At 42.9% G+C, this 17,758-nt stretch overlaps 1 protein-coding gene and 1 long non-coding RNA gene across 3 annotated transcripts in view; both read right to left on the minus strand.

Annotated features, from left to right (window-relative positions):
- The window catches only part of LOC149501910 (uncharacterized), a 184,396-nt gene extending 183,498 nt beyond the window's left edge, over positions 1-898 (minus strand). Inside the window, exon 1 of the long non-coding RNA XR_016323864.1 lies at positions 883-898. This is a non-coding gene — a long non-coding RNA (uncharacterized LOC149501910). The remainder of the gene's footprint in view (positions 1-882) is intronic.
- Positions 899-1,181: 283 nt separating this feature from the next.
- Positions 1,182-16,999, minus strand: LOC114244416 (uncharacterized). 2 transcript variants are annotated; one of them, XM_089731403.1, is made up of 15 exons: positions 16,416-16,999; positions 15,470-15,641; positions 15,013-15,054; positions 13,903-13,995; positions 12,682-12,816; positions 11,165-11,482; positions 10,430-10,666; positions 9,326-9,531; positions 7,727-7,865; positions 6,505-6,604; positions 5,238-5,356; positions 4,312-4,443; positions 3,422-3,618; positions 2,208-2,357; positions 1,182-1,325 (listed from the first exon to the last, which is right to left on the minus strand). In XM_089731403.1, exons 1-15 carry the CDS (start codon positions 16,487-16,489, stop codon positions 1,250-1,252), a joined length of 2,190 nt encoding a protein of 729 aa, XP_089587529.1. In that variant the 5' UTR covers positions 16,490-16,999; the 3' UTR covers positions 1,182-1,249. The 2 variants fall into 2 exon arrangements, with proteins under 2 accessions (XP_089587529.1, XP_028032023.2); XM_028176222.2 differs by having other exon boundaries at positions 3,418-3,618; positions 16,416-16,998.
- Positions 17,000-17,758: the final 759 nt, after the last annotated feature.

Here is a 17,758-nt window from a genome sequence, read left to right on the forward strand (position 1 = left end):
AAATAGTATGCATGCGTGTGTGCGTCAAATACACGGTATGTAGTGTGTGTAATGTTTTCTTTATTGATTTAATGTATCTTATATGCATTATTTTTTAAAAATATTTACATTGTGCACTTATTCTCTATATTCTCTATAAGTGTGGAAAATTTCATACTCCTCCGTCCGCGCAATTTTCGTAAGAAGGGATACAAAGTTTTTGCTTCACGTATTAATATATAGATACTTAATTAAATTATTTCATGCTTTATTAATATTTAATTATTTATCCAGTCATTTATGTTTTTAAACAATAATATAAACATTAAACATATTCTGAACATTTTCACATCAAAACAGTGTCTGCTAATTATTAAATATGGTAGAATAACAGTTTCATCTTGAAAATGATAAATAAATAATAAAGTAGAATAAACTAAACTATCTATTTTTATGTTAACTGATGCCAATACTGGCGTTATCGCCCATATAAAACTGATTACTGTTACCGATTTTATACTGACTGTATACAACTGATTTTGTGGTAAGGCCTTTTGTACCATCTATTTCTAACACGAAGCGGTCATACTTTATAGTTTGAAGGGTGGGACTTGAACAATGTCATGAGCATTGATTTTTTTTTTAATTTCTTTGTTTGAAAAACCATTTCTCTAGCTTATTACAGAAAATCGTTTGGCCGACTCATTGAGCAAGCCTTAGCCCTCTGTAGGTCACTGGTGCCCTACGCGGCGGACTGAAGTAATTATATCAGTTTCTGTTACTGGTGGTAGGATCTCTTGTGAGTCCACGCGGGTAGGTACCACCGCCCTGCATATTTCTGCCGTGAAGCAGTAATGCGTTTCGGTTTGAAGGGTGGGGCAGCCGTTGTAACTATACTGAGACCTTAGAATTTTTTTTTCCCTTGTAGGCAGACGAGCATACGGTCCACCTGATGGTGAATGGTTACCGTCGCCCATGGACTTCAGCAATGCCAAGGGTGGGTGGCGCATTTACGTTGTAGATGTGCTCCAGTAACCACTTAACACCAGGTGGGCCGTGAGCTCGTCCACAATAATAAATAATAATAAATAAATGGCGTTGTAACATCAGCTACCTTTGTCCCTGAAAGAAAATCTTATACCCACAGTAAACCCTTGACTTTATGGGAGAAGCCACTGCTATAAAATAAAATAATAACACTATTCATTATCATTAATTTATATTTTAATATTATAATACATAGGTTTGTCTTCGATTAGATTCATTTCATTTAGTTTTTGTTCGCAATTCGGCCATATCGGCTGCCCCATGTCCAGTTCCGGGGGATCCGTAGCTTGCAGTGTGGCCTGTTCACAAAAACACACCAAAAAATTAAGGATTTTTTATAAAATTTAATACCAGACTCCATAATTTTACTGGGAGATCGGACTTCATACTTTGACTAAGAGATCGGACTTTATAGTTTTACTAGATCGGACTTCATACTCTTACTAGGAAAACGGGCTTTATAGTTTTACTAGAAGATCGGACTTCATACTTTTACTAGGAAAACGGGCTTTATAGTTTTACTAGAAGATCGGACTTCATACTTTTACTAGGAAAACGGGCTTTATAGTTTTACTAGAAGATCGGACTTCATACTTTTACTAGGAAAACGGGCTTTATAGTTTTACTAGAAGATCGGACTTCATACTTTTACTAGGAAAACGGGCTTTATAGTTTTACCAGAAGATCGGACTTCATACTTTTACTAGGAAAACGGCTTCATAGTTTTACTAGAAGATCGGACTTCATACTTTTACTAGGAAAACGGGCTTTATAGTTTTACTAGAAGATCGGACTTCATACTTTTACTAGGAAAACGGGCTTTATAGTTTTACTAGAAGATCGGACTTCATACTTTTACTAGGAAAACGGGCTTCATAGTTTTACTAGAAGATCGCACTTCATACTTTTACTAGGAAAACGGGCTTCATAGTTTTACTAGAAGATCGGACTTCATACTTTTACTAGGAAAACGGGCTTCATACTTTTACTAGAAGATCGGACTTCATACTTTTACTAGAAGGTCGGACTTCATAGTTTTACTAGAAGATCGGACTGGACAGTTGCTGGAAGCTGTTAGCAAATCTTAACCCTCGTGTCCTGGTGAAACTGGAAAGGCCTTCGGGCCACCGGTGATAATTCAATCATAAATATTAATAATATATATATTTAAATATACATACGGTCCTGTTGTCCGTCCGCCGCTTGCTCCGGCTGCGCTTCGGCCAGGGCTTCTTGAGGTGCACGTACGTGATGTGGGCGCGCTTCTCACTCGTGTGCTTGAAGCCCTTGCCGCACATCTCGCACTTGTACGGCTTGAGGCCGGTGTGGATCTGTCCGGGGACCGCAGCGATCAGTCGCGAACCAATAACCGACCGTAGCCTGTACTGGGTGTTAGGAGATAGCTTCCGAAAATGGCAAGACAGACGACAATACTAATGGCACAGTAATATTACTGGTGGTAGGACCTATTGAGTCCGCACGGGTAGTTACCACCGTCCATCATGTTTACTACAGCTAAAACTAAAATAAATAAATTTTCATAAAAAATACATTACTTTACTGACAAAAAAAACCAGCAATGTAATACAAAATCAAAAACAGCTGATGCTCGGGTCAACGACCGCCCGCGCGCGTATGAATGTACTTTATTTACTGCCGTCTGTCTTCGTTTTCGGAAGCGGTCTCCTAACGCCCAGTTTAACTTTAGGACCGTATCTCTAGCGTTGCTAGGTTTTTTTATTAATGCCCTTGTGAGCAGACAAGCATACGGCCCGCCCAATCGTGAGCGGTTACCGTCGCCCGTGGACTTCAGCAATGCCAGGGCTAGAGCCAAGCCGCTGCTTACGTACCGTTATAAAATTAAACAGTCTCTCTTTTGGACAAACGTTCTCTTTTATATCAAACTTTCACCTTAAGAGTGTTAAAATTACAATTTGTTCTATTACATTTTTGGAGTTTGCAATAACAAAATTAACTAGAATTTGCGATTGAGCCACTATCAATTCTAAAGGTGCTTTATGATTTGAGCGTATGACAACGGGATATTAAGATATAGTGCTGAGAGAGAAAGAAAGAGGGAGAGAAAGAGAGAGAGAGAAAGGGGAAGAGATATAGAGAGAGAGAGAGAGAGAGAGAAAGAGAGTAGGGGGAGAGAGAAAGAGGATCTGCCTCTTTCTTCTCCCCCTCTCTCTCCTCTATCTAGATAGAGGAGAGAAAGGGCAGAGATAGAGAGAGAGAAGGGTGAGAAATAGACAAAGAGGGAGAGATAGTAGGGGAAGCGAGATAGAAAGAGGAGGGAGAGAGATAGAAACATGAGAGAGAGAGAAATGGGGAAGAAATAGGGAGAAAGGGGCAGAGATAAAGAGAAAGAGGAGAGAGAGAGATACTCACGAACATGTGCCTCTGCCTGTTGCTCTGCGAGGAGAAGTGCTTCCCGCAGAGCGCGCAGCCATAGCTGGCGCGGTCGCGGCTGTGCACGCGCCGGTGCGTCATGAGCCGCTGCCGCATGCGGAACGTCTTGTCGCAGACCTCGCACTTGAACGGCTTCTCGCCGGTGTGCACCCAGCGGTGGTCGTTCAGCAGCGCCTGGCTCTGTCGTGTGTCAATGTCATTTTATTTTTTAACAGGTAAAGGGAACGATGATCATACAGCCAAATCTTTTGTGTTGTGAGACTGAAGCAATGTCTTTTTGATTATAAAATACAGAATACTTTAAAAAACTCGACACATATTTGTATAGATAGAAGAATTATTAAAATTTATAGAATATTTACTGGTGGTAGAAACTCTTGTGAGTCCGTGCTGGTAGGTACCACCGCCCCGCCTATTCCTGCCGTGAAGCAGTAATGCGTTTCGGTTTGAAGGGTGGGGCAGCCGTAGTAACTATACTGAGATCTTAGAACTTATATCTCAAAGTAGGTGGCGGTATTTACGTGGTAGATGTCTATGGGCTCCAGTAACCACTAATACCAGTTGGGCTGTGAGATCGTCCATTCATACGTCGCACTGGACATCTGCTGGAGACGCTTATGTTTAGCAGTGGACAGGCTGAGATGATGATGGCGATGGGGATGCAAACGAGGTTAGTATAGAGCACTTAACGGTAGGCATTGCTTTTTTTTATTGTCCTCGTAGACAGACGAGCATACGACACACCTGATAGTGAGTGGTTAGCGTCGAACATGGACTTCAGCAATGCCAAGCCACTGCCTACTTTTTTTTTTAGACGTCCCTAAGCGCGACGGCAACCACTCACCATCAGGCGAGCTGTATGCTAATTCGTACCTGGAACATCCGACCGCACACCTCGCACATGCAGGGCGTCTTCATCGACGGGTAGTTAGTGCGGTTCTTGTCCGGGTGCATCCGCCTGAAGTGCTTGTGGTAGGCCCGCGGGTCGTCCAGCTGGAGGCCGCACTGGAGGCCAAACGAATTAACATCGAATGAGAGGTCCGCGAACACTGGTCTTGGAGTTACTTAGAGTAATGCGTAATTATGTACAGGGCGTTTACAAAATTGAAAGAACGTTTCTATATATACGTATTCTATGATGCGATGATTGTAGTGAGACGTGACGATTGTAATATGGCGTGACAGTTGTAGTACAGCTTGACAGTTCTAATATGGCTTGACGGTTGAAATATGACGTTACGGTTGTGGTATGGCTTTACAGTTATAATATGGCGTGACGGTTGTAATATGGCGTGACTGTTGTGATATGGCTTGACAGTTGTAATATGGTTGACTGTTGTAATATGGCGTGACTGTTGTAATATGGCGTGACTGTTGTAATATGGCGTGACTGTTGTAATATGGCGTGACTGTTGTAATTAGGCGTGACAGTTGTAATATGGCGTGGCTGTTGTAATATGGCGTGGCTGTTGTAATATGGCGTGACAGTTGTAATATGGCGTGACTGTTGTAATTAGGCGTGACAGTTGTAATATGGCGTGGCTGTTGTAATATGGCGTGACAGTTGTAATATGGCGTGGCTGTTGTAATATGGCGTGACAGTTGTAATATGGCGTGACTGTTGTAATTAGGCGTGGCAGTTGTAATATGGCGTGGCTGTTGTAATATGGCGTGACGGTTGTGGTATGGCTTTACAGTTGTAATATGGTTTGATGGTTGTGATATGAAGTGACGTGACCATTGTGTGTTATTTACGATATAGACAGCCAGGGAAGTTTAAGTCATAGTTTTAAGAGAACCTGTTCGCAGGGTATGGGTCCGTCGGGCCGGGCGCCGGGCGCGGGGGGCGGGCGGCGGGCGCGCGGGGCCGCGTCGTTCGGCCGCCGGCTCTTCGCCTTGTTGGCGGCGCGCTTCGTATCTGCGCGACGGAACCGGACCGGTTTAGTGGCTGTTGAACCTAACCACCTATTCCCAATTTTAAACTGATAGTTACAACGGCTGCCCCACGGCCCGGTGGCCCTACCCAAGCGGCCTCACAAATGGTTCTACCACCAGTAAAGACTTCAGCAATGCCAGGGGCAGAGCCAAGCCGCTGCCTACCGTTAAGTACTCTCCACAAGCCTCGTTTGAAGAAGGACATGTCATAGCGTTTGAGAGGCACTTTAGAGGAGAGCTTCATAACCGGACGTGGCAGAAAAATATCTCAAATTAATCTTTTTTTTTTAATTCTGTCAATTTCATCCACGCCGTATATGAGGCCGAGGTCAACGATCTGTCTATTATATATATTTTATTGATTTATTTCATTTAATTCAGACTTTGCATCCATATTAAAACGTTTATTAACAATAAGTAAAATTTCGGAATAAAATTAAAAATAATTCTTAATAAATATAAATTACGTGTCACGTTGTTTGTCCGCGATGGACACCTAAACTACTGAACCGATTTCAACATTTTTTATTTTAACTATGTGTTTTATTCCAACCTAGGCCATAGGATGGTGTTTATTGCGATTAATGGTCGCATTATTTATTAATTGACAATAAAATTATTTCTTAGGTTGATTATTGTTATTAATTGTAAGTTTCTAAGTCTAAAACAGATGGCGCCTTAAATCAGTTTTTACAGACAATTGTAATACTGCCTGACATTAATATCTCATAGATGGCGCTGTGTTAAAAACACCAACGCGTCACATAAGCTACAAGTTATTGGCACAAGCACCACGTGTTGCCGAGGCTAAATTATAAGTGAGATTTGTTTCGTAGTAAACGCAATACAGTGAAATCCAATTGTTCTTATTTTGTTATTTTTTTGGTATCAGCATAGCCGGCCACGTGTTGCTTAGAAACAAAAACCTTAGCCGCAGCAACGTGTGGCCGGGTCTGCTAGTAGTAATATTAAAACAGAAAACTATTTTAACCTAACGGCTTGTGTCCAGTGTTGCATTATTAATTTCAATGTTCGTATTTCATTGACCGACCTCAAGCCTCAAGGCGGGTTACGTGCGCCGTAGTTTGTCTAGGGGGCGGCGGGGGGCGGGGTCGCAGTCGGTCCCCTCACCTGTGCTGTGCTTGGCGGAGACGATCATGTGGCGGTCGTAAGCGTCCGGGGACACGAAGCGCACGTCGCACTGCTCGCAGTACGGACCCTTCTCCGGCACCTGTCGCGCACACAACATACGTAATGTGAATTATTAGTTATTACATACTGGGTAACACAGACAATCTATATATTAATACGTGAAGCAAAAACTTTGTATCCCTTTTTACGAAAATTGCGCGGACGGAGGAGGATGAAATTTTCCACACTTATAGAGAATATAGAGAAGAAGTGCTAATATTTTTTTTGAAATAATGCATAAAAGATACATTACATCAATACAGAAAACATTACACACACTACATACCGTGTATTTGACGCACACACGCATGCATACTATTTATTGTCAAACTTTTTTTCTTGACGTCTGTGGTCAAATTGAGAATAGATTAAATATTGTTTGCCTTTGTTAATATTTTTTATAGTGTAGTTTTGGCGAGATTTGTGATTATAGAAGTGTGAAATACAATCATAATAGTATACAAACTTACAATTCCAATTAATTATAGTCGAATTTCGACTACTGCGGGACCTCTAGTAATACTAAATACTAATGACACCTTTGATAATGGGACGAAAAATATCATATTTTTAGAAAAGTTTTATTAGCATTATTCACGCTCCATCATACTAGTACAACTAAATAAAAGAATAGCTTAATAAAAAACACATTACTAGACTATTAAAAAAAACCAGCAATGTAACACAAAATCGAAAACAGCTGATGCTCGGGTCAACGACCGCTCGCGCGCGTATTAATGTACTTTGTTTACTATCGTCTGTCTTCGTTTTCGGAAGCGGTCTCCTAACACCCATATACATGGAGCGACGAGCCCGCAATGGAAGACGCACAGCGCATCATTAAGACGAACCTTTCTATTTTATTACCTAGAGTGGACGAGCTCACGGCTTACATCATGTTAAGTGGAAGCCCATAGACATGTACAAAGTAAATGCCGCCGCCCACCTTGGCATATAACTTCTAAGGTCTGAAGTATAGTTACAACGACTGTTCCGCCCTTCAAACCGAAACGCATTACTGCTTCACGGCAGAAATAAGTGGTGGTACCTACCCGCGCGGACTCACAAGACATAGCTTCGGGAGAGATCAGCTTACAGCTGCTGTCTTTACTCATAAATTGATAAGTAGGATGTCCAGGGTCTACCCGGAGCGTCATGGTACCTTGCCGTCCTCCAGCCTGTGCTTCAGCTGCTTGTGCAGCATTATCCCCTTGGCGCTGACGAAGCAGTAGCCGCAGAGCTCGCAGACGAAGTCCGAGGGGTGCTTGATCCGAAGGTGACCCATGTAAGTTGTGAACTTACTGTAAACATAACGAGGAATGAAAGCTTATTTGGTTTGTAGAGGCTGTAGTGTACACCATCACGTCGGGGTCACCACTGTACGCTTCTAACTGTATTGGGTAGGCGCCGACACGATGTTTTTGAAGTGAAACTTCATTAGGCGCATGAGGGTAAAATTTTTACAGAACGTCACGCAGGTATGCAACGGAAGTGACATCAAACTACTATTGAAATTAAGCACTTGTCAAATGTCAGTAGTAGTTTTTGTATTTTTCCAACTGGAAAGGCAAATGTATCATACCGTACAGCCTAATATTTAATATTTTTTTTGTGAAAAATGTTAATAGGAATTGAAATGAATATGAAAAGAATTTGGAACATTAATCAAATAGCATGAAATTAAATTAGTCAATTCAATTGGCAAAATATTAGTCACTTACAATTTAGAAATCTAAACATAATGTGACTGTCAACACTGAGGTTTGAGATTGACATTTGACAGACTGCTGGCGGGAACATATCTTCCTTTTTCCCTTCCTCTAAGTCTCGGAAATCTTAAAGTTTTAGATTTGTATAAATATAAGCAAGACTTATAAATTAGTTCGCCAAAAAAGTTTCACTTCTGACATGTGTACTTTGTACGCACGCACTTTTTTTTTTCTTTTTCTTAAATGGTCGGACGAGCTCACAGCCCACCCGGTGTTAAGTGATCACTGGAGCCCATAGACATCTACGACGTACATGCGCCACCCACCTTGAGATCTGAGTTCTAAGGTCTCAGTATATTTACAACCGTACTGAGTATAGTACAAAATAGCCGCGGGTAACATGGCAGGATTCGGCTATCAATAATAAAATTTAATGTTTCCGAAGCGAAGCGAGGGCGGGTCGCTATTACTATCATAACTTCGACAGTGAGTTTGTTGGCGATTCCGAGTATGAATGAACTCCATAATAATTCGAGTTAACTTTTACGCTATCGAGAACGTTAAAAGGCTCGCACTAAGCAGCACACCGCGCTCGTCGTTGCGTGACGAGTGTCCGGCGCGCGGGGGGGCGGAGGGTTGGGGGGCGAAAAACGTTCCAACTCCATACAAAGTTAAGAGACTCGTGTAATAAAAATCAAACCCGCAAAATTATAATTTGCGTAATTACTGGTGGTAGGACCTGTTGTGAGTCCGCGCGGGTAGGTACCACCGCCCTGACTATTTCTGCCGTGAAGCAGTAATGCGTTTCGGTTTGAAGGGTGGGGCAGCCGTTGTAACTATACTGAGATCTTAGATCTTATATCTCAAGGTGGGTGGCGCATTTACGTTGTATATGTCTATGGGCTCCAGTAAACACTTAACACCAGGCGGGCTGTTAGCTCGTCCACCAATCTAAGCAATAAAAAAAAACTAAGCACACCGCTCTCGTCTGGCGGCGCGCGGGGGACGGTTGGGCGGAGGGTTGGAGGGAGGGTCCGTCTGACGTCACTCACACGAACTCCTCGGGGCAGTGCGGGCAGCGGTACTTGGTGCCGCAGTGCCAGCGCTCGTGCAGGCGCGCCGTCTGCCGGTGATTGGTGACGAAGGGGCACTGCTTGCAGCTGAACCGGCTCGAGTGGTGCGCGGTCATGTGCTTCCGAAGCGCGTGCTGGTTCCTGAAGTAGATCCGGCAGACCAGGCACTGGTGGTCGCCGCATTGCTGGAAACGACACGGGATTGTGTAAGTGGCGGGTAGGACGTCTTGTGAGTCGGCGCGGGTAGGCACCACCACATATTTCTGCCACCGTTGTAACTATACTGAGGCCTTGTTAGGGCTAGTGTTATCAAATTCGCCATGTCAGAGCCCCGTGAGCTCACCTACGAGCTCGGCGAATCTAGTATAACCCCACGGGGTTACTAAAATAGGTAAAAAGGAGTATAGAAGGATGATAGCCGCTGGACTATCCACAATAGGTATAAAAAAGGAATATAGAAGTTTAAGAGCCACTAGATTACCAACAATAGATAAAAAAAGAGCGCAAAAGTTCGAAAGCCGCTGGACTACCCACAATAGTTAAAAAAATCGGTTATCTGTAAAGTCGGTTTACTGACGATAGCTGAACGTGACAACGTCATAAGAAAATACTGATGGAATGGTTTCATTTTTCAATTATCGCAATTATCGTTGCTGTAAACAATTGACACCACATTCACTTTTCACTGAACTTCATACTTGACGAAAACATGTAAATGTATTATTGTGTAGCAGCTGTCCACGCGGATGCATCGCTCACTCAAGTAAGAGAGAGACTGATGTCGAACGCTGCCGAACGCGGAGGCCGTTGTGCCTCTTTGTCGCTCGTTGCGCGCTCTCGCTTGCACTTCAAGCCTTAAATGGAACGCCTCAGAGCGAGGTAACGCCGCATGAGTTATGTTCTTTCGTGCGTGCAGCCGGCTCCATCGAATTATAAGACGTTGTCACGTCAAAAAAGTGTATAGAAGGTTAAGAGCCACTAGACTACCCACAATAGTTAAAAAAAGAGTATAGAAGGTTGAGAGCTGTTGGACTACCCACAAAAAAATTAGTGCAAAAGTTTGAGAGCCACTGGAACACTCACGTCTGTGTGTCGCGTCATGTGGCTGCTGTACGCGTCCGCGTCCTGGAACCCCTTGAAGCACTCGTCGCACTTGAAGACGCCGTTGCGGTAGTTGGAGCCCTCCTTGCGCTTGTGTATCTCGGCGACCTGCTCCTCGACGCTGAGCTGCGTGGTCGTGAACAGCGTGTCGCTCAGCTCGGCGTTCATGAACGGCTTCCTCCTGCGGTCCACCTTCGGCTCCTTCGACTCTTTCTTCGGCTGGAAATGCAAACCCTTTCTTTTGAACTGTTAATTTATTGACTGGAAATAGTAGTGCAAGGCAGAGGGGGGGGGGGGGGGGGGAGAGGGGGAATGACGGCTGATAGAAGAGAATGGAAGAGAGAAATTTGCTGTGCCGACCCCGTTTTTTTTTATTGCTTTGTTGGGTGGACGGGCTCACAGCCCACCTGGTGTTAAGTGGTTACTGGAGCCCATTGACATGTACAACGTAAACGCCACCCCGAGATAAGAGTTCTAAAGATTTTATTTTACAATGGCTGCCCCACCCTTCAAGCAGAAAAGCATTACTGCTTCACGGCAGAAATAGGCAGGGCGGTGGTACCTACCCGTGCGGACTCACAAGAGGTCCTACCACCAGTAATTATGCAAATTATAATTTCGCGGGTTTGATGGGATGATGAGGGGTGGGGCAGCCGTTGTAACTATACTGGGACCTTAGAACTTATATCTCAAGGTGGGTGGCATTAGTAGACTCACCTTCTTCTTCACCTTCTCCTGTTTCACCTTCAGCTTAGCGGCCTCCAAGGGCAGGTTGTCGTCGGACGAGAACCCGTCGTCGACCTGATCACTCTTCACGATCACGTACTCCTGGGTGTCTACGTCAGCTGTCACGTCACCACCCTGCACGTCGTACTTGGTTTCCTCCGGCTCCAACTCGGCGTCGTCCTGCAGGTAGACCCGGCAGCTGGGGGCGGCGAGCCCGGGGTCCGCGTCACAATGCGTTACGTCACGAGTCAGATTCGAGGTTAGCTTCTCCGCGGCTCTGTCTATCCTATTAATTGAGTCTGTGGTCAGCTGTAATGGGTGACAAAAAAATAATTGCTTATGTAAATGGCGTGTGGAATTCCTCTTCTCCTAAAAGGGAAGATATATAAGACCTTAATAAGGCCTGCCGTCTTGTATGGATCAGCTTGTTGGACCACTAAAGTGGCGGATGAAATGCGATTGCGTGCAGCAGAGATGCGAATGTTGCGATGGATGTGTGGAGTAACGAGAATGGATAGAATACGGAATGAATATGTTAGAGGAAGTCTGAAAGTGGCACCTGTGACAGAGAAGCTGAGAAGTGCGCGCTTGGGATGGTATGGACATGTAATGAGACGAAATGAAAATGAGGTCGGTAAGAGTGTTAACTATGAATGTGGATGGAAGTAAGAGGTAGACATAAGAAGAAATGGATGGATTGCGTGAAAGACGATATGGATAAGAGGGGAGTGAGCGAAGAAATGGTATATGATAGAGGAGTATCGAAGGAGAAAACATGTTGCGCCGACCCCAGGTGACTGGGAGAAGGACAGGATGATGATGATGATGTGGATGGCGTGTGGAATCTTCCATACGTACAACCACAAATGGAATGGACGGTTTGCGCGTTGTGAGTCAGCCCGGATGGGCACCACCGCCCTGTCTATTACTGGTACGAAGCAGTAATGCGTTTTGACTTGGAAAAGCGGGGCAGCCGTTTTATTGTTACAACTGAGACCAGATATCTTAAAGTGGGTGACGGAATTCACATTGCTGATGTCTACGGGCTCTCGAGAAGCGAGACGTGAGCGGTAATTGTCAAGCGTAACAAATGCTCTCGGTCCAGGCGTGCCCGGCGTGAGCACCGCGGATGTAATTTGACACGTGCCGTGCTCACGAGTGCTCAGGGGTGCTCACTGCAACCGACTCTGGTAGCAGCACAAGGGCCCGCACTTCGTCATTACACATTTAAACCTGAACAAACACTAAATAGACAAAATAAAACAAATCACACAACTTCACTCCTCGCGTTCCCGCCAAAATGTCCCAGCCGCTCCACCCCTCGATATCAATAGGGTTATGTCTGTATATACATATATATTTTTCTTACCTATGCTGATAGCCTTGAGAGGCTATATCAGCTTCTCCTTGACGTGTAGGTAAGCTCACGTGGCTCAAACCGGGTGTGTTGCTAACACTGACCCTAGCAAGAGCAATGCTTCCCAGCATCTAGTGTCTGTATAGCTTACCACATAGTCACTCCGAAGCACCCCTAGCAGGAGCGAGTTGGCCCGAAGCGCCCTCCTCCTGAGCCTGTCTCCATTTAGCAGCCGCACCGAGCACTCGGGACACAGGTGGACAGGCAGACCGTCATCTTCCGTCACCTGCAAACACTTTATCTCTCTATCTCGCTCGCACGCGCGCCGTAACGGCGATGACGTCATCGCGTACCACTTGTTTGACAAAACTAAAATAACGTTTTTTGCGAGGACGCATCTGACGTTGACCAGCTACCGGAGTCCATGGACATCAACAAAGCGAATGCCGTCATCCACCTTGAAACGCGAGAGTCTGAGTGTTATATTCACGTATGCTTCGCGGCAGAAATAAGCAGAGTGGTGGAGCCTATCCGTGCGGATTTTCAAGACGTTCTACCACCAGTAAGGCGTCTTGTAAACGCACTTATCAGCGTCCTTGGCAGTGCTACTTGGAGACGGCAGCATACCATCAGACGAGACCAGTAGCCGAATAATGAGCTCGAGATATAAAGGCAATGAAGACTAACACAATTTATAAGCTTAGTTGAAATCCTTTTAAACGGCACTAGGTTCAACCCCGTAATGACATCTCCATTCAGGACTCGGTTGAAGGTCCCACCAGAGCGCTGATTAGACACCCACCTTGGAGAGCGCTTTAGTCCAGAACTGGGGCCAAGATTACAATACCATGTGGGTTGAATTATGTGGCTTATTGGTATCAAGGGCAATTACACTCAAAAGGGAGAAGGAGGAAGAAGCATCATAAAGACTTAAGACCGGAGTAGAGTTCATCCATACTACCTGGAGCCACTGCGGTCATTCACAGTGCGTTTCAAAATATCTTTTTTGCCACGTACCATCCGGCTTTGGAATGAACTCCCCTCCACGGTGTTTCCCGTGCGCTATGACATTTCCTTCTTCAAACGAGACTTGTGGAGAGTATTAAGCGGTACGCAGCGGATTGGCTCTGCCCCTGGCATTGTTGATGTCCATGGGCGATGGTAACCATTCACCATCAGGTGGGCCGTATGCTCGTCTGCCTACAAGAGCAATAAAAAAATTAACAAAAGCTTAGATGCACACAGGAAATACTAGAGGGTGTGAGGATGACGTATGATAGACCTCAATGGAAATAGGACACGCTGCGCTGACCCTACATAGTGGATAAGTGGATAGGAAGAAGATGAAGCAAGTACAAATAAAAATCCTCACCTGTATCCCCGTTAGGTTCTCATAGGCCTGCCTCAGGTCTTCAGTTTGTAAGGAGTAGAACCTCCCGCATGTCAATAGGCATATTCGACACGCCTGCAAAATAAATGTGTGAGCATTGATACCGTGGTGAGTGGTACCGTCGCCCATGGACTTCAGCAATGGCAGGGGCAGAGCCAAGCCGCTGCCTACAGCTATAACAACTAAATAGTGCCAGCCCTATCGAAAAACTCTATTGTCCCCTTAAACGACCCGATTCACCCCCCCCACGGCTGGGTGAATAGGGACAAGTGAGTTTTGTTACTTTTTATGATTGTTCTTTAATAAACCATATCTTAATGCATTATTATAAGTGAAAATTTAAACTACTCAGTTTTATTGCTATAACTACAAACAAAACGATAAAATTCAACGTCGAACTTAAAAAGTGTCCCGATTCTCCCCATTTTAGGGTAACGTGGGTGGGACTCCCACCTGATGGATCAACCACCTATTGAGGTTCGCGGGGATCCTCTAGATGCAAATAGCGCAGGGCCAGAACTTTGTTGATATTAAAGAGGAAAGGAATGGTATGGAGGAATAAAGGTGAAGGAATAACATTGTGTATTAAAAATCAAACCCGCAAAATTATAATTTGCGTAATTACTGGTGGTAGGACCTCTTGTGAGTCCGCACGAGTACCACCGCCCCGCCTACTTCTGCCGTGAAGCAGTAATGCGTTTCGGTTTGAAGGGTGGAGCAGCCGTTGTAACCACGGAATAGATCAATAAGGTTATTTATCTATTCCATGGTTGTAACTATACTGAGACCTTAGAACTTATATCACAAGGTGTGTGGCGCATTTACGTTGTAGATGTCTATGGGATCCAGTAACCACTTAACACCAGATGGGCTGTGAGCTCGTCCACACATCTAGGCAATAAAAAATAATAAAAAAATAAGGAAAAGATTGAGATCAAGGTATTTTATGATTATATTTGATTTGATTTTATAACAAGCTTAGGCACACACAGTAGGGGATATTTTGTTCTGTATGGACAACAGTGGATGTCTGTGGGCTGATAGAAAAAAATACCGACTAGAACAATGTGCGGAACAATAATATTCACTCACCTTAAAAGTCTCGGTACCGCGGAATGTGCAGCTCATTGTTGTCTGAAATACAAAAGTGTATTTCACTATGGAACTACAGTAGACTTCGGTTGTCCTTATTTCACGTCACAAAGCAAAGGATTTACATGATTTCTTTCAAAGTGATATTTTCAAGTCAATTAAAAGACATAGGCAACCTTTTATAAGGATAAAGGGATTAGGGGAGTCCCTAAAATATAGATATAGATGATTTGTTATCTTTAGAAAATTTACGAGGCGGCAAGGTGGGTGGCGGCATTTACGTTGTCGAGGTTCATGGGCTCCAGTAATCACTTAACACCAGGTGGGCTGTGAGCTCGTCCACCCATCAAAGCAATAAAAAAAAGACGTCAACTCTTTGAGGTTTCATGTCACGTGTGTGACGACATGCATGTTGTGAACATCCACGTATACCACAAAGTAAAAGATATTTACTCACTTCCAAAAATGGAACTGCTCCGGCTTTGACCTTACGCAGACCGCTCTGAGTCTCATATAGGTCTTCAGCTAGGAAGTGTTTTGAACACACTGCACTCCTCTCCTTAGGCTCCCATCCATCTTTACATAACACCTGAAGCCAAGCTGCACGTAGAGACGGCTCACTCGGAAACCTGATTAAGTCATTTTTCTTATGTTAAACAGTTTTGTTTTTAAGTTTAAACAACTTTTGTATCTAGGACAGAGATTTTTATGAAGTGCATAAATATTACAATGCCAATGCTACCACTAATGTTAATGCTAATGCAATCACCTTAAGACAACACATTGAATCTCAATTGAATGTTACATCTTTCAAACAGATTAACTAGAATGTTAGGCAGTGGCTTTGCTCTGCCCCTGGCATTGCTGAAGTACATGGGTGACGGTAACCACTCACCATCAGGTGGGCCGTATGCACGTCTGCCTACATGGGCAACAAAAAAAAAACACAGAACTTTTAAAAAAATATCTACATACAACCATTTTTTTCTCTTGCCTATTACTCTCTGCTGGGGTGTAGGGCTCGGATCAAATCCTTCAATTTACATCGGTCTTAGGCAGTGTTTTAACTCCTTCCACCTTATTACTTAATTTAAGTTATTAATAAATTTTAGATAAAAATTTATTTATTTTTCCCACTTCTTCCCAAGAACCCAAAGTAGATATTTAATAAACTTATTAATAAAAAAAATGGAGTTATTAGTTTTAATAATAAAGGTTTCTTAATATTTATATTGAGGTACACTGGCTTTTTCTAAATTAATTTTCGCCCACATTTATTATTTTGCGATATGGCGTCACTCAATTTAAATTTTATAATAGATAAATGATCACTTTAAATCAGAAATAGGGTGTTGGTGTATAAAAAGCTATTTCAAAAAAATATCTATTGTAAAAATACTTACACATGAAAAGTGATTCCTTGAGATTTAGATAAGTTCCTAGAGTCATTCTTACAACCGGTGACACAGCATCTCATTTTAAACCGATTTCATCCACAATTAAATACTAGAAAAAGTCCCGCTCATAATATTTTATTTAAAGGGCGATCTTTTTATTTTCTCCCTATATACACTTCAATAACTTATAAAAATTAAACAATAGTAAATTTTACAATATAGTTACTTAATAGAAGTACAATTATTAGAATATTATTAATTTTAAAATGAATACATATTTATGTTTTATTATCAATCAAACAACATTTGACCCTTCACTATAAAAATTTCTAGACTCGGTATTTTCGTGGAGTGGCTATTGGCAAATTTGAGAACAAGATGGCGCCGATTCTGCTTATTTAAGTTTTTTCGTACTGCCTTTCAATCACATAAATAACGATATATGTATTGTCTGGATTTATTAAAGGCCGAGAAATTCAATGTGGTTGAAATCTTATCTCATTCTCATGTTAACCACATGTTAAGCATCATTGCTTGTTCAATTAATTATTCGTAAAACACCAAGTCTTAATTATTTCTATAGTTAATGACATCTTCGCAAACTTTGAGTCAAAATTTTTGATGTTTTGCTACTCATAGTATTACACCGTACTAGCTAATATGCTGAGACTGCGGTCTCTAGTGGTTCCAGAAAACCTAATATTAATTATTATTAGTGTGCCGTCTCCCTTTTAAATCATTATTTGATGCTTGCCCAGTAATATTCTGCATTTACTGGTGGTAGGACCTCTTGTGAGTCCGCACGGGTAGGTACAACCACCCTGCCTATTTCTGCCGTGAAATACTAATGCGTTTCGGTATGAAAGGCGGGGCAGCCGTTATACTGTTAAAACTGAGACTGAACTCATGTTTCAAGGTGGGTGCCTGCATTTACGTTGTAGATGCCTTCGATAACCACTTAACCTGCCGTCTGGGCCGTGAAATCGTCCAACCATCGAAGCAAAAAAAGGAAAAGATAATTTTGCAGACATATTTTGTTTTGTTATACCGGAGGTCTAGTACAAAATTGCTGAAGGCAGAGTGTAGAAACTTGATTTGGATTTTTCTGTATTTTTTTAAAGTTCACCTTTACCGGGACAAATTTTCTGTAAATACTTATTTACAGAATACTTATTAGTTACTGCTTAGTAATAATTGACCTGGATTGAAACACTGCTTTACCACTGGATCCAAGTTTTTATTCCGGTCGGTGATATTAAATCGACGTTCGTGATCTGGGTATTCTATTGAGATTAAGACTTGTCTTGTATAAAGTTTTAGCTTAATTATTTCGAATTTAGAATCTTTTT

The sequence above is a fragment of the Bombyx mandarina genome, chromosome 11 (assembly GCF_030267445.1).
Source record: "Bombyx mandarina strain Sakado chromosome 11, ASM3026744v2".
Classification (NCBI taxonomy): domain Eukaryota; kingdom Metazoa; phylum Arthropoda; class Insecta; order Lepidoptera; family Bombycidae; genus Bombyx; species Bombyx mandarina.

What these genes read in the sequence shown, in the direction of transcription:
- LOC114244416 (XM_028176222.2), bottom strand. Translation starts at nt 16,489, where the DNA reads ATGAGATGCTGTGTCACCGGTTGTAAGAATGACTCTAGGAACTTATCT. An exon ending in GAGCAGTTCCATTTTTGGAA is followed by an intron (nt 15,055 to 15,469) that starts GTGAGTAAATAT and finishes TTTGTATTTCAG; the next exon opens with ACAACAATGAGCTGCACATT. An exon ending in GCGGTACCGAGACTTTTAAG is followed by an intron (nt 13,996 to 15,012) that starts GTGAGTGAATAT and finishes TTTATTTTGCAG; the next exon opens with GCGTGTCGAATATGCCTATT.